Source organism: Setaria italica, chromosome IV (assembly GCF_000263155.2).
Source record: "Setaria italica strain Yugu1 chromosome IV, Setaria_italica_v2.0, whole genome shotgun sequence".
Classification (NCBI taxonomy): Eukaryota; Viridiplantae; Streptophyta; class Magnoliopsida; order Poales; family Poaceae; genus Setaria; species Setaria italica.
In genome coordinates, this window is record NC_028453.1 from 36233920 (window position 1) to 36248940 (window position 15021).

At 41.4% G+C, this 15021-nt stretch overlaps 1 protein-coding gene across 2 annotated transcripts; it reads right to left on the bottom strand.

Moving 5' to 3' along the window:
- Nucleotides 1-4369: 4369 nt before the first annotated feature.
- Nucleotides 4370-12313, bottom strand: LOC101779476 (serine/threonine protein phosphatase 2A 55 kDa regulatory subunit B alpha isoform). 2 transcript variants are annotated; one of them, XM_004966013.4, is made up of 14 exons: nt 11988-12313; nt 10530-10633; nt 10364-10462; nt 10068-10187; nt 9229-9426; nt 8972-9063; nt 8247-8365; nt 6819-6942; nt 6541-6658; nt 6137-6205; nt 5959-6050; nt 5794-5871; nt 5145-5212; nt 4370-5055 (listed from the first exon to the last, which is right to left on the bottom strand). In XM_004966013.4, the coding sequence occupies exons 1-14, from the start codon at nt 12106-12108 to the stop codon at nt 4919-4921; spliced, it is 1539 nt and encodes a 512-aa protein (XP_004966070.1). In that variant the 5' UTR covers nt 12109-12313; the 3' UTR covers nt 4370-4918. The 2 variants fall into 2 exon arrangements, with proteins under 2 accessions (XP_004966070.1, XP_004966071.1); XM_004966014.4 differs by having other exon boundaries at nt 10364-10459; nt 11988-12311.
- Nucleotides 12314-15021: the final 2708 nt, after the last annotated feature.

A 15021-nucleotide genomic window follows, 5' to 3' on the forward strand; every position in this document is an offset into this window, starting at 1 on the left:
GAGAAGGGAGTATACAAATTGCTTAGAGAATGCGAGTGTAGCTAAGATGGTTAGGTCTACTAAATCTCAAAATTAGACTAGTGCTCACATTTAAGGCAAATTATTCTTTCGAAATATGTTCGTCAACATGATGTATGTCTATATGATGACTTATAGAACTACGTGTGTGCCAAATATTAACCAGCATCTATAAGGAGTTTTATTAAAAAAATTACTAAAAGAATGGGGTTGCATGTAGTGGATAATGTTATCATCTTATCCACAAACTTGATGCATACAATACAATTATCATGATCCACCTAACTTGAGGAGTCTGAATATTGGGGGCTACCTTATTCGGTTATTCCGTTACAAAACCTATGGGCCAAGCTAAACCAGCGGAGCAGTTAAAAAAAATAATCAGATGCTCGATAGATAGCGACGTGCGATTAAACATCTGAACACGCCGCTCTCTTTTTCTCGAAGCGGCATCGAATATCGCTGCACCTTTGTGCAAGAAGATAACGGTCAAATTGAGAGCTGAGCCCTAACTTGTCGGTATTTCTTTGGCAGAATAAAAAAAGGAAAAGAAAGGAAAAGGACCTGCTCATATTTTGTTGAGTCCACTAATTGATGATGCCAGACACTACCTCTAGGGTAGTCGTATTGCTGAATTATATACGGTGCACGAACATGAGTGACGTATTGCCATAGAGTTGTTCGCTCGTCTGTATGACTAATACAAAGTGTTCTGTCGGCTGCACTGTTTCTAGAGTTTTTTTTTTTTGAGATTAAGGCAGCTCTGTTTCTAGAGATCTTTGGGCCTCTGGCAAGATAATGCTGGGATGGCGGGCTGTCAGCAAATTCGAGAGGCCAGAGGACCATCGTCTTCTCTTCCGGGCTGATTGCAGTCCACGGCCGCCGTACACTGACGACGGTTTTCGTCTCGGATCACGCGGATCAGCCATGGCTTTCCCTGATCCGATGCAGGTCTGCCCGTCGCCGAAAGGAACCGGACGAATCGCCAGTTGCTGGATCACGTGACGACGATAAAAAAAATTAACACGCCCGTTAGAGGCTGGCAAAAAACACCATTACAATTCACACCTCTGATCCCAAATCCCTGACCAAATGTTCCTCTGTTTTTCTTCCTTGTCCCGCCGTTTAGCCGCAGCATCACCCACTTTTTGGCACGACCACGCAACAGCATTTCTGGTCCATTTCCGCCATCCTACTCTACTCAACTGGCACAGCAGAAGTCAGATGGCACACCGAACCGCACGTCCGCACGCATACCTCCTTTTCGTCTTTGGCATGCCCACGGGCCTGGCTGAGTTATTGCAAAAGCATTTCACATTTGCAGGGTACCTTGCCCAGGATGAAATATGGCCATATGGCCATAGGCATATGGCCCTTTCGGCCCTACTGTCTGTTCAAGCTTATGCTTTTTGGAGAAACAGATTTGCCATCCGCAGTGCCAACAGAAACGACTTTGCTGGTGGCGATAAGCAGAATTTGCATGCCAGGATATAGCAGTATAGCACCATCGGCATCGCCAAATATTGCAGTTGGATTGTCAGATAACAGTAACACATAGTTGCTCCATGTAACAAGCTGCTGAGAGCGACAAATCTAACAGGTGCGACAAATCCTCTTCTGAGCAAATCGTTGTCGCAGTAACTGGAATCCAATTTACAAAAAAGGTCTAGTGTTGTAAAATCTATCATCCAACTCAACCAAGACAGCAAGCCCGATGGATGCCACAGTGCTATACCAAGGCAAATGATGAACTGTATACAAGTTAATGCCACTTCCATAGAATCCCAGGCGGGTATAAATAAGCAGGCAAAGCATTTCACTGAACAATACAACCAATAGGCAAACTAACCTGAAAACTCAGGAAAAAAATAGTACTAGACAACACTACATATCCATGACCGCGACAATCTGAGGTCATGATAATTATGCAATACAAACACCAAATGCATATCTGGTCCTCAAAACAGAGCCATTTTCTCAGTGATAGTGTACTTAGGTGTAGAGAAATGACAAAAATCCAACTTCGATCCAAATCAAAACCTCAAACCCTTGAAAGGCAGGTCGTATTCAACAAATAGCAAAGATGGCAATACACCACTCTTTATGGTGCATGCTTCAGTATGACAAATATAGTTCCAAGATGACTTGATCTGAGCAACCACTCATACTACCAAAGCAAATATAATAAAATTACTAGTACCATTTAAATGACCCAGCGGTGCATGATGCCTAATTGCCTATAAGACACAAAATCTCATAGCAGTATTATCATAAAAGCAAATGAACAATCCAATTTTGTAGATTGTTCGTGACAGATCATGGTCATGTTTATTGAACCTTCGGTATGCACTAAGCTAATGAATGACTCAAGTGCAACCATACCAATTGACATCCAATCTGAAAAAAAGGGTGTGCTTGGTTCTACAGGCTTGCCTCGCTTTGCATTGCCCGCAGAGAAATCGAAGCTCAAAATGTGTTTGGTCTGCTTGCTTTGCTGCCTCGCGGCCTGCACAAGCAAGCATTTCCTTGCCAAAGCGAGCGAGCCGGATTGGCTCTCCGCTGCGGGCAAGGCAATGCGGGCAAGGCAAAGCTTGCCTGGCAAAGCAAGGCCAGGCAAGGCCCATGTTGCTTCCAAGCAGGCCCAAAAAGAGCACCTTCATCTTTGGATATGATCCCAACAGTTCTGACAATATAAGGACACCTTCAAAATGTGGTAACATATTATGGAAGTTTAAAGAGATATTAACTTGTATAGGATAGGAGCCTTTTGAGTTCAAGCACATCTAGCAAGTGAGCAACTAAGAACCTAAATCCCATCAATCATCAGTCTCTCTATTTGCCTTGGAAATTCAAATAGAACACCCAACTACCCAAGCGACAGGATACCAGAATACTCGAACAATATAGCAAGTGCCTACACATGTATAATGTGACACCCATCATTATACTACACAATTTATTATTTTTTTGCAATTCTAACAACTGTTTCAGCACACAAACCAGTTCAAGCGCACAAATTCTACTTAGTAAAACCCAGAAAAACCACACATCTTATTATTGTGTCCTAGGATCTCAGCTGAAACAGATATATATGAGAGAAACGCACAGGACGATAACATTACTGGAAATGATAATGTAGGGAGGATTCAAGTAGGCACACAATCCATCAACATCAACCAAAATGCGATCTCAAGTTTCTTTTCCTCATACATCATCCTAAACCCATAAGAGAAAATCATAATCTTGACCCCCTTATGTGAACCTGCAGGCGATCTACTTCTCGGAGGAGTTGGGCCCCCGCTTCTTGCCGAAGCCGACGACGGCGGTGACGAAACGGCGGTTGTACTGCATGCGCTTGTAGGCGCGGCCCCGGGGCTTCTTCTTCTTGTCCTGCTTCGCCACCTTGGGCGTCTGCCCGCGCACCTTCCCCGCGCGCGCAAGTGATCCGTGCACCTTCCCTGCACCAAAGATTGACGCGCCGACGTCCCAAATCAAATCAGATGCCAAACCCAGAAGAAACGAAATCCTCACAGAACCGCTTCGGGGTGGGTCTGCGGGGAAAGTCCCGATGTGTTGGTGGCAAGGAGGTGGTGAAGGAGTGCTTACCCATGGCTGTGGCTGCTGCGGTGGCGGTGGCGGACGGGGCTAGGGTTTACTGCTGGCGCGGCGGCGGGTGCGGGAGTGGCGGAGAAGGGGAAGCGCAAGATTTCCGAGCTATATGAGGTGGGAATTTTGCATTCGGGCCCTCGGATTTCAGGATTTACGTAAAATGCCTGCGGAGGCGGAAACATAGCTTGGAGGCGCATTTCCAAATTCACAAGTCTAGAATTCCAGGCAGAGGCTTGGAGCCTCGGAGAGTAGGGACAATACTTTCACTTGCATTTTTCACTTCAAAATTTAAATACAACTCTTAACTCATTCTTTCTTCTACGCAAAAGTCATGTTTGAAATGCCCATAACATTACTCGTCCCTAAATACAACTCTTAACTCATTCTTTTTTATACGCAAAAGTCATGTTTTGGAATGTCCATAGCATTACTCGTCCCCATCCTACCAAACTAGATTATACAGTATCAAGCAAATTTATTGACTGATGAATACTTAATCACACAACAAAATTTACCTTGTCCTCAAAACTGTAAATTTTTTAGAATTCCGCATACAGAAATTTGGAATCTAGTTACATTGACCAGTAAAGCACAATGACACACCACTAAAGGAAAAAGAACAGCATGTCTCGTTCGTTAACTTGATCTTTGAAAGATTAACCGTACCTTGTGAAAAAGTCATGATATGATTCGGTGAGTTCCGTTCTTGGCTTCTTGCAAATGCCAAATTGTTCAAACATCATTGAGGGCAGAGAACTGAAAGTCCAGGCTTAGAATAGCAAAAAACAAGAGCACAATTACATCGGTGCTAACTTATTTCAATAGTTCAACGAATAGAACAGTAATGAAGACGAATAGCTACAACTGAGTAATATCTATCGTTCCGACATTCAAGTTCCAAAACATGATTAGCCCTGTCTAGGTGGCATTACAAGTGAAAGATTGTCAATCATACAGCCATTGCAATGCAGATTCGCTCGAGTCCATCAATGCGGAATTTATCTTCGATCTGCACCTTCAAATGCCGACTCGATACAGCAGTTGCAATTGCATTTTTGGACCAAAACCTTCCATCATTAGAATTATAATTTACACCTGTACTAAAGAATCAACAAGGCCGCATTCTGTTAGCATAGCAACAAGGTGATCTTGTGGACATCTGCGGCCTCTTCTGGCCCCTGAGGGCAGAACTGATGACAACGTCCTGCACCATCTCTCTGGTTGCAGTTGAAAGCCCTGGGCCTTCACAGGGAACAAGCCAAAAAACAACAAATTTTCTGTAGGGCATTCTCTACGCATAATACATATACAAGCTATTTGCAGCAGCACATGCGATGGAATTCTCAGTTGGGTGCCATGCGAGATGGAGCAACTTCGTTGAGAAGTCAAGCGAATTTCCATTGGCATCAACGCCTTGATTTTCTCCACCTGCAACATAATAGTTCAGTGATGACTGGGTGAACAAAATAACTCCTAATCTAGCGGAAATTGTTGAGTTGACATTGAGAACCAGTCACCTCTCCGAACACCACGGGTAAAAGAAGTCAATGTCCGTGTGGGCCTTGTCGGATTTGCAATCTGACGCCTAATGGCACCCCCAATTCAACAAGAATAAGTTTAGTATTATAATTGCAGAAACATTTGTAAGACTTGGTATGTTAACTAAAATGCAAAAAAGATGGCAACTAAAATGTGAAAATGATAGCAACAATAACATGGTCCTCTACGAACTGCTTCTGACTATAACATCTGATTACTTTCTATATAATGGAACAGTGGACACAATTAAGAAAGAAAAGAGGAGCGATGGTTCAAGTGATACTACTGAAAGAGACTTTATGAAACAACTTGAAGACAGAAATAGAAACATAGCACCCGGTTCTGTTCTATCCACCACTCACCAACCCTCTCGACATCCTATGCCCTAATAGGATGACAATGGGTTCCATTCCCAACTTGTGTCTCATGCATTCATTTTATTCATACAAATAAACCTGCTTATTTTTATTAATGATGAAATACAATCAACCCACATCAAACGAAACCGTGTCAAAGGGGACCATGGCCATTGCCCCCTAAAAATGGATATAGACAACAAACTGAACCATGGACACAACAGACGAGGAAAAAATGCGTATAATTAGAAGGCACAGCATGTGAATGTACCTCATTGGATTCCTACTTGCTTCCAAAGTGGTTGCCTCTATGCTTCCAGGAGTACAACCAAAAACACGAAATATGTTACTGCATTTGAAAACACCAGCAAAATAAAGTGTTAATAGAGGATTCCTATAAAATCTCACATGTTGTCAAAATGGGTGAAAGAAATACCCATAAGAACCAGTTGCAACACGAAGTCCATCCCCACTAAGACAACACTCAAACTTGTCAAAAATTGAGTCATTCTCATACAGATCACAAAGCTGAAAACAGTGATAGCATAAAATTACATTTTATTCTGGTCATAAAAATTGCTTCTTTCTTAATCATTCAGTCGAGAAAACTTCACCCTAGGTCTTAAATGTTCATGGACTTGGAATGTTGAAACAGGGCCCGAATCCATGTTTAGATCCCATAGCTGAGTATGGAACAAAAAGATGATTAGTAATCTCATAGGGTATTCCTGCTAATTACTAAGCATAGTTCAAAAAATAAAACAGTTTCTAGTCTCAGAGGGTATGCTTGACTGCATATTCATTTTTATACAAGTACTCCATGTCACATAGAAGAGTTTCACCCAACTCTATTTCCCTCAAACAATAAGGCATCCAATTAGCTTTTGACTTGAAGCAGTTACAAATAATTGAAAATGCTATGTAGTATGAAGTCATGTAACGACTTTTGATGTGACAGTATTCAATTACTATGCTAGGTCTGAACAAAAATATTTGTGTAAGCTAGGAAGTAACACACCTTGAGAGTCATATAATCACGACTAAGAATATGTCTTCCATCTCTTGAAAACTTTATGTCGGAAATTGATGCAATAATCTCTGTAAAGAAGGATCTTGATGCTTCATGTTCCTCAAATCTGTTTGTAGATAGCGTTTTTTTGGTCAACTCACAAAGCATCTGCCATTTCCTTTTGCAATATAAATAGTTGTACACGTCCCCAACCCTCAAAGTTTCCAATATTGCCCAGTGCAGAAGGATAAAATTTTACAGGGAGGAGCACAAGGGGAATAACTAACATCTTGGAATGGTTGTCGCACAGTGCTGATTGTCGCAGATCAATAAGTCGGATAGAGCCCTTTGAGCTACTGTAGGCCAGTGTATTACAATGGGTTGGGTGGAACTCCGCACATGTAATCACCTCTAAAATATGCACAGGATTAGATCATTAAGTGCATATGCCAAGGCAAGAATGATCATGAATAATGCTTCTAGAAAGTGCAAGAAAATGAGCCTACCAGATTTCTAATCATCACAATGGCAAAAGAACAGCACCATGCTTATATCAAGAAACAGAGAACGCCAGATCGGATAGTTTTGATTTCATTCAGTTAGACAACTCTTTTTACAACTTATTTCCCACATGAAAAATCTGTCACATGCCAATGTTTCAATATGGCCAAATGTCATGGGCTTGCTGGGCCTCAGGGTTGGTCTGACAGGTATGGTAGGGCAAATAACATTTGTAAAATCCTGCTTCTATGATTTGATAACCAAAGCTGATTCCAAATAAAAAAAATCAAAAGATTAAAACAGTGCATCAATTATTGTTACTTATAGTATCTCTAGCATAATACTAGTAGCACAGAAGCTACATTAGCACCCAATTCATATTGGTCCACGGCTCCAAGCCCGTATCCTCTGTTTTTATCTACAAAATTACCACTTGTTCCAGAAAATGCTTGGTGGTTGGTGCCTAGTTTCATTTTACTAGCAGCAGTTCACATGTATGCCCTAAGAATACGTAACAACATAAAAATGCATCAACCAAACTTTACAGAATGATTACGGATTTATGGTACTGTGCCAATGGCAAGCTAAAAGAAGTGACTAGGACCAAATAGTTTGTACTCTATACATCCACTTTTACCGACAAAAAAAAAGGGGCCAGCCAACACAAACTAGCACCGGAGCCGTATTGCAACTTCCTTATGGTAGGTGATTTTATTATTATTTATCATACCATTATAAAACAAAAAAGATCATACCATACAGAAACCAATGCAAGGAAAGGTTGTGCAAACAAACCATATGCCCCAAAACAAGATGGCAGGAATGATTTTGTTTGGTTAATATCACCTCCCAAGTGATTTTAATTTGTTTCTAGAAATAATGTGTTACGAATTAAAGATGGGAAAGCTATGACAAGTTACACTCATTTGACCAAGAGAACATTCTACAGCTGCCCCCACCCAAAAAGCCCTAAACATAACAAAAATATCATTTGGGTCAAGTTTTTGAAGATTACGAAATTCCATCAGCAACCCAAACAACTACCAAGGTAAAAAGTCTTAATCCTAATTCTCACTGAAGCACTGAAAAGAGAACATAAGAGCAAAGTAACAATCATCACAACATCTACAGCCATCACATTTCAGTATGTCAGCATGCCACAGCAGCAACACGTTACATTATTTAGGATAAAACTATGAGACTAGTGGAATTACCTGTTAGATCTTCCATATTTGTAGGCTTTACATCAACAATGTTAAAGCTTTGGCTGTTTATTTCCAAGTTCCATAAATTTATTCGCAGATCATCTGCTGATATGAATGTCTCCCCATCACTGTTGATTAACAAACAATGGAAGAATATATCAATACAATGCCACAAATGTCATCACCGATAAAGTATTTGGAATCTACAGGATGAACACCCTAAAACTCTTCTGAATGTCTCGCGATTACTGTAGCAAATAAAACTGACCAAAATCAGACAAGTGACTATGTGCGCAATGGTGCTCCCACTGTAAAGGCAGAAAAGCCACTTGCATATGGTACTTATCAAGAAGATAGTACATGCATGAGCAACACAAGCCGACTGAAACTTGAGTTTATCCACTTAGATTCAGTTTGCTCTATATAAAAGACTAACTGTGTTGGGAGTGCAATCAAATAGAAATACCAGCAGAGACGTATAGATTCAAAGCACTAATACCAACATCATTTGAACTAATTTTAGTTTCAATCAATGAAGCACACTAGCGAGAAAACTTAGTCATGAAGGAGCAACCCGCAAGGGTTAGATACCAAATACTGACTCTTCCAAAAATTGCTGGTTTTCTGTTTGAAAGCAAGGAAAATGAAGCATAATTGTATCAACCTATTGGAAAAGGAAGAGTGCGAAAGGGATCCCATAGAAAAGATAAAATTCAATGTATGGAGTGACTAACCTATTATTTGAAATAGAATTTATATGGTAATCATGAGCATGAGCATATACACGGCGACATCTAGCAACAGGGTTTGCCTCTAGACTTGTAACCTGCATGTGGTTGAAAGTGAAGTCAGATGAATTAAAAAAACTGCAGTTTTGCTTCGCATGCACTAAACAATTTATAGTTTCAAGTTCAAATTATATGGCTGGTCACATGTTTTGTTCTGAAGATAATATATAAACAGATATAAATGGAGGTAGAGTATAACTTACAACAGGCAAACGCAGTGATGGGTAGCCTCCAGGTGGAAATGAGAGATCAGTGTTCAGGCAATTGAACTTATCTGAACATCCACCATTTGGAAGTGGTGCCTTAGAACTACTGGTACTTGCACTAGCAGTACTTCTTCCTACACTTTGAGAAGTGTCTAAATTCATGACAGAAACTCGCTTTATTTTCTTCTCTTGCACCTGGAAAGTAAAGAAATGGGTGAGCAAAGAAAAAACAGATGGTACCCGGTAACAGCAGCAAAATTTCAAACATACAAAGCAATGGTGCAAGTGCAAGTGCAACATAAACCCACAAAGAACATACGCTTTTCCTGTGTCTGCAAAGTTCAAATAGTCGTAGTGGACGATGTGACTGGTATCATAACCAAACTGCTATCTAACCAGCCAAAGTTTTGGTCTAAATTTTAAGTTTTTTTCCCAGAAATACCAAAATCTAGTGTAATACAAACTGTATGGCCATACCAACATCGAAAAAAATATATGCTCAAATTGAACAATGTACATACAGCTCCGCCATGTCAGGGCTAGCCTTACACTAAACAATTAAGTACTCCCTCCAAAACACTATGGTTACAAAATATTATAAAACATAGCAAGTATATTTTTTAAACTACATTTCAAGACAAATCTACGAGCATCATTTTCAAATATCCAAACTTAATGCACACAAAAATAAATTCTAAGCTAATTTTGGAATGATTGACTTAATATAACCTGAAAACCTTACTTATTTGTGACTGGAGGGAGTATGAATTAGGACAAAAATAAATTTAGAATTATTAGAAATTAGAAAAGCACCCCTAGCATATTATCTTCCATACCTTCCAGTATTTGATTGTCTTATCATTTGTAGACAAAAGGGAGAGAGCATTGTTGGCTGTCTGGCACCACTTGATCTTGTTGATCTTTTCCTCTATTTCCAAACTTTTGAGGTAGTCAAACTACAAGAATGACATGAAAATAAGAACAGCATTGATATAACATTTTTTTTCATGGAGCAGTTATTGTCAACACCAACTTCTCAGTTTTGAGATCCTCAGTTTTATTTAGTCAATACAACTATATATGCAACGGAGCTTTTAAAGAAAACATCAGAAAATTCTGCTTAGTAGCATACCTCAGGTTCATGACTCTGAAATTCGGTTTTGTAGCGGCACTCTGGGTGTCTAGTAATCGGAACATCTTGTCTCTCTAGTTCTCTCCGGCTTTCACTCTGCTGATAGAGCAAATTCATTAGGGCAAAAATATTAAAAATGAAAACCAAGTTCAAATGTGGTGCTTACATCCCGAGCATCTGTCCTTTCAAACAATACCACCCGTCCTCCTTTATCCCCGGTGGCAAGATGATCACCAGATTTATCAAACTCGATTGCAGAGATAATGTCAACTGAAATAGAGCAGCATACCAAATTAACATAAAATGCATTATTAACTCACAAAAGCAATGAGTCCTTGCCTATTTAAGAACAGACAAGACCGTAAAAATAAATTTAGATGACAATATTAGCGTATGGCATATAGTATATATCCTTTAAGTCACAGATAAACAAAAGGGCATCTTTTAATGGTCAATAAGTTCAATTACGCAAGTCCTCAAGATACAACAAAATCTGAATGTGTTATACCCTCAATAAACCTAATTTGGTTGCATGTAAGATAAGTGATTATATATAGATTCCATACAACTTCTAAAATAAAACAAAGTAGGAAAGCAAACCAAAAAGCTAAAACATCCACAATAGGTATCATGAACATATCTTCACAGCAGCCTATTCTGAAATCACAAGTGTCCAAACTAAGAAGCATCAGGTCCATTGAGAGCTTCTATTCTCTAAGTGCGCGACCAAAAATATACACAAGTGGACCAGCGTGGAATGGTGACAATAGAATGTCAAAGATGGACCATATCTAGTATCTTACATGCCGACAATGGCATCACCCAACAGAGGCAACTCTGTCCAGACAACACACGTCCAAAACGAATACAGGAGCAAATGCCCAATTATCAAAGTGGCAAACCCTTAGACTGACAGTTTCCTACAACGTGATAATCCAACACCTCGTGCTGAAGGCAACATTATCTCTTATAGACATCTTTCTCTTCCGACTTTCCATTACACGAGACCAACTACCTGTAACGTTCAGTTCAAATTAGTACTACACGCCATCAGATGCCCTAAGAAAATCCTCAAGCAACGCATCCCCAAAAAATTTGGAGCCAGAAGAGTTTACAAGGTCAACTCCATCTTGACTGTTTTCTGCATTCCTTGAGACACAAAATTGAAATACCTATCTGTCACCACATTCCTCAAAGCCAAGTCAGAGCCTGGTGTTCCCACGATAAAGCCAGCCAAAAGTTAAAACCGATTCCATTAGCGCCCAAATAAGCTCCAACAGGCAGAAATTGAGCTCCATGACCTTCGGGCGAGGTGTGATTTGCTAATAAAGCAGCAAACTAACCATCCGAATTGATTCTACACACAGCGCGATAGTCATACTCCAACACAACCCAAAGCTACACCTTTTGTGCACGATAACATTGAGGGGTCGCGCCATCATCGCAGGCGAATCAAGGTCGCGCATTTTCTACGAGACCAAATCTCCCGGCACCGCACGACTCCAGTCCCAACACCTAGCCCTTCCGATCCCGACCGCTCCAGGGCGTCACACCGGCACGGTCCACCCCCAGAGTCCCCCACAAATCGCGCGGATCTCGAGCTCGCGCGCACGCACGGACGTACCTTCCTGGACGTCCTCGCCGGCGGCGCGCTCGCCGAAGACCTGCGCGAACCGCCACTCCAGCGGCGGCGGCGGCTGCAGCTGCGACGCCTCGCCCTGGTCGCCGGGCCCCGGGGGATCCATCGCGGCCGTCCGTCACGCGATCGCGGCGCGCGGGCACCGCATCGGGGGCGCCCCGGATCGGGGAGGGGGAGGGAGGCTCCCGCGGAGGAGAAGGTTCTGGAATAATGGGGCGTCGGGCTCGCGGCGGGGGCAGGCGGCGGCGGAGAGGAGGGAGATCGAGACGAGGGAGGGAGGGAGGGGTGGGGTGGGATGCGACGAGAGAGGGGGGGAGGAGGCGAAGTGATGTGGGGGAGGGGGGCGAGGTCGAGGTCTCCTCTGTCTGTGTGCGTCTCTCTCCTCTCGTGTACTTGTGTTTGTGCGAGCGAGCTCATATTTCTCTTTATGACATGGTGGGACTTTTGCAGTTGGACCCCTACGAAACAACGAAATATTTTTCTTACATAAAAGGCATACTTTCAGAGTCACTTACGAACAAGCCTATCTTCTCCAAACTCCGGCTTTGTGATTTGCTCGTGTCACCCTACCGGCCCCTCGGAGCTACCTTCATGATAGCACGTTGGCCATTTTACGGGTCAGATCGGGCTCGGGTCGGGCTGAAAAAAAAGCCTGGTTCGTTTTAGGTTGAAAATTTATGTTCACGATGATTGAACGTTGTTGAGCCGAGTTTTTGGATGAGTTCGGATTTTCATTAGTTTTAAATAAATAAATAAATAAATTGTCTGAGTGAACTCGGGCTAACCCCAATTTTTTTTTATCGTGGTTTTCGCACACCACGCTCCGATCATACAACTAGCGTGGGTGGGCCAAAACTAAGTGAAGTTAGGTCGGGCCGAGTCTAAGGGCGTGATTGGCTCGTAGATGTGCGCAGTCTAACCCGTATCACAAAGCCTGTCCCCACGAGTTTGGTTCAGCTCAAGGCATTAATGTTTGGTTGCATGAATTCAACCGGCCTAGCTCACTTGCGCTGCTGATTGGTTACCAGCATATGCATAAACCGATAACTTTTTAACAGTAGTTTTACCCACCAAGCGCACGGACTATTTTCTCGTATCCACGGATGCAGGCAGGGCAAGCACTTTTGCATGCTGCGAGCCTAGCTCAACCCCCCGTGCAGGAGACCAATTAAGACCATCTAGCATCCCGTGACCATGGTCGCGCCATATTCAGGTAACCAATCAGCCCCTAAACAGTTCAGGTCTAGTTGCATGTGACCTGCAACGGTATTTTCATGCTCCAACAAAAAGCATCATATTAATGTTTGAGTGTGCAGTGTATAATCCATTAGTTTTTTAAAAAATATTACCAATGTATAAACATTTGGTTCAAAGCTTATCGAGGTAGGACGGCCTGCCGGCAAAAGGAAGGAGGTTGTGCTGGCTAGAGGGGAGTTAAGTACTCCCATGCTTCTGTGCTTCCAACCTGTGGATGCATCCCTTGCATAAAAAATTTATCTAAAATAATGAATGGATACATCTTATCAACTTCTATCATCATGTAAAAATTGAGGATGAACAAATATTTATGCAAGAAGAATAATAAAAAGAGAGAGAAATCACCACCAAAGACAAGTCCCTCATCCTCGTCGTCATTCATGTCCCGAAGACAACACATCATCAATGGTCTCCTATATCCGAAGTGCTATTGTAAACTCGGTTGCAATATATGCATGCTGGCTAGGACAATTCCTCTACAAATGACCATATCCAAGGAGTGTTATTGCAAACTCGGTTGCAATATATGCATGTTGGCTAGGACAATTCCTCCACAAATGACCATATCCAAGGAAGCGGTGACACTGAAGCCGAGTGCTAGACGCACTCGTGGTGGGTACCTGCGGAGAAGGCTTGCCAGATGGTGGTGGTGGTGGTGACGGTGCTACTGCAGATGAGGTGGGGAATAACATGTGGTCACCGTGGTTTTTCTTTTTCAACCTTAATTTTTTATCTATATAATAAATATCATAATTTCACTAAAAATCTTCTTAACTGATTCTGCAAGTGTTGGAGCGCTTCATTTGCTAACATGGAGTTAGCTCATGCCCGGTGTCTCCTCTGGAGGTTGAGTCTGTTATTGGATCCTCAAATGTAATTTGATATGTAGGCAAATTTGATGGCTTATGAAGTTTTCAGCAACGATTTATTTTGTCAAAGTTAGTGAACTATCATCATTGGTCCGTATATAATAATGGTTGTTTATTACTGTATTATAAAATAAAATTAAAGTTTGATACATGAATAAGTTACCTCTTCTGGACTGTAATATTTGTAAGACAGGAGGAGGTCACTACTACAAAAAACGATTTGTAGGGGCATCTTTTTTTCTAGGAGCGGGCTAAATTGCCACCTGCACCTACAAAACGGGGATGGTTACTGTAGCATCCAGCGCGCCCATGGAAATGGGCGACAAAAATAGCTAGCTAGGCTTCTTCCTCCTCCCGACAGTACAATCACTACTTAGGGGAGGTGCTGTCCAAAAATCGAAAAAGGTAGGAGAAGGTTTTCAACTTGGTTTCCATAGAGTTGGAGCTTACAAGAGGTAAGTTGATGCTAATTTCTTGTTTTTTAAGCTTATTGCATAGGTTTTAGGCTCAAAGTTCCATATAGATCTAGATCTCCAAGGTGTGGATCAGCCATTTGGAGGTCCATTTACCTCAAATTTTTGTATGAAGTTAGGTTATTTAGGTAGGAGAACAAGATTATCTAATCATTTGGACTCAACTTTGATGTTTTAGCCTCATTCATGAATGATGAATTTCCTAAATCCATGGAGGGGAGAGAAGAAGATTTAGTTTTTTCTATATTGACACATGCATGATATAATTTTCATTTTTTTTCCAAGATTTTGTGGGACAAAACAAGTTGACATGGATGATAAATAATTATTTTTTATTTTTTTCCAAAATTTCTATATTTTCATTTATTTAATAGGAAATACTACATGTGTAATTATATATTTAGTACTTGTTTGTTTAAC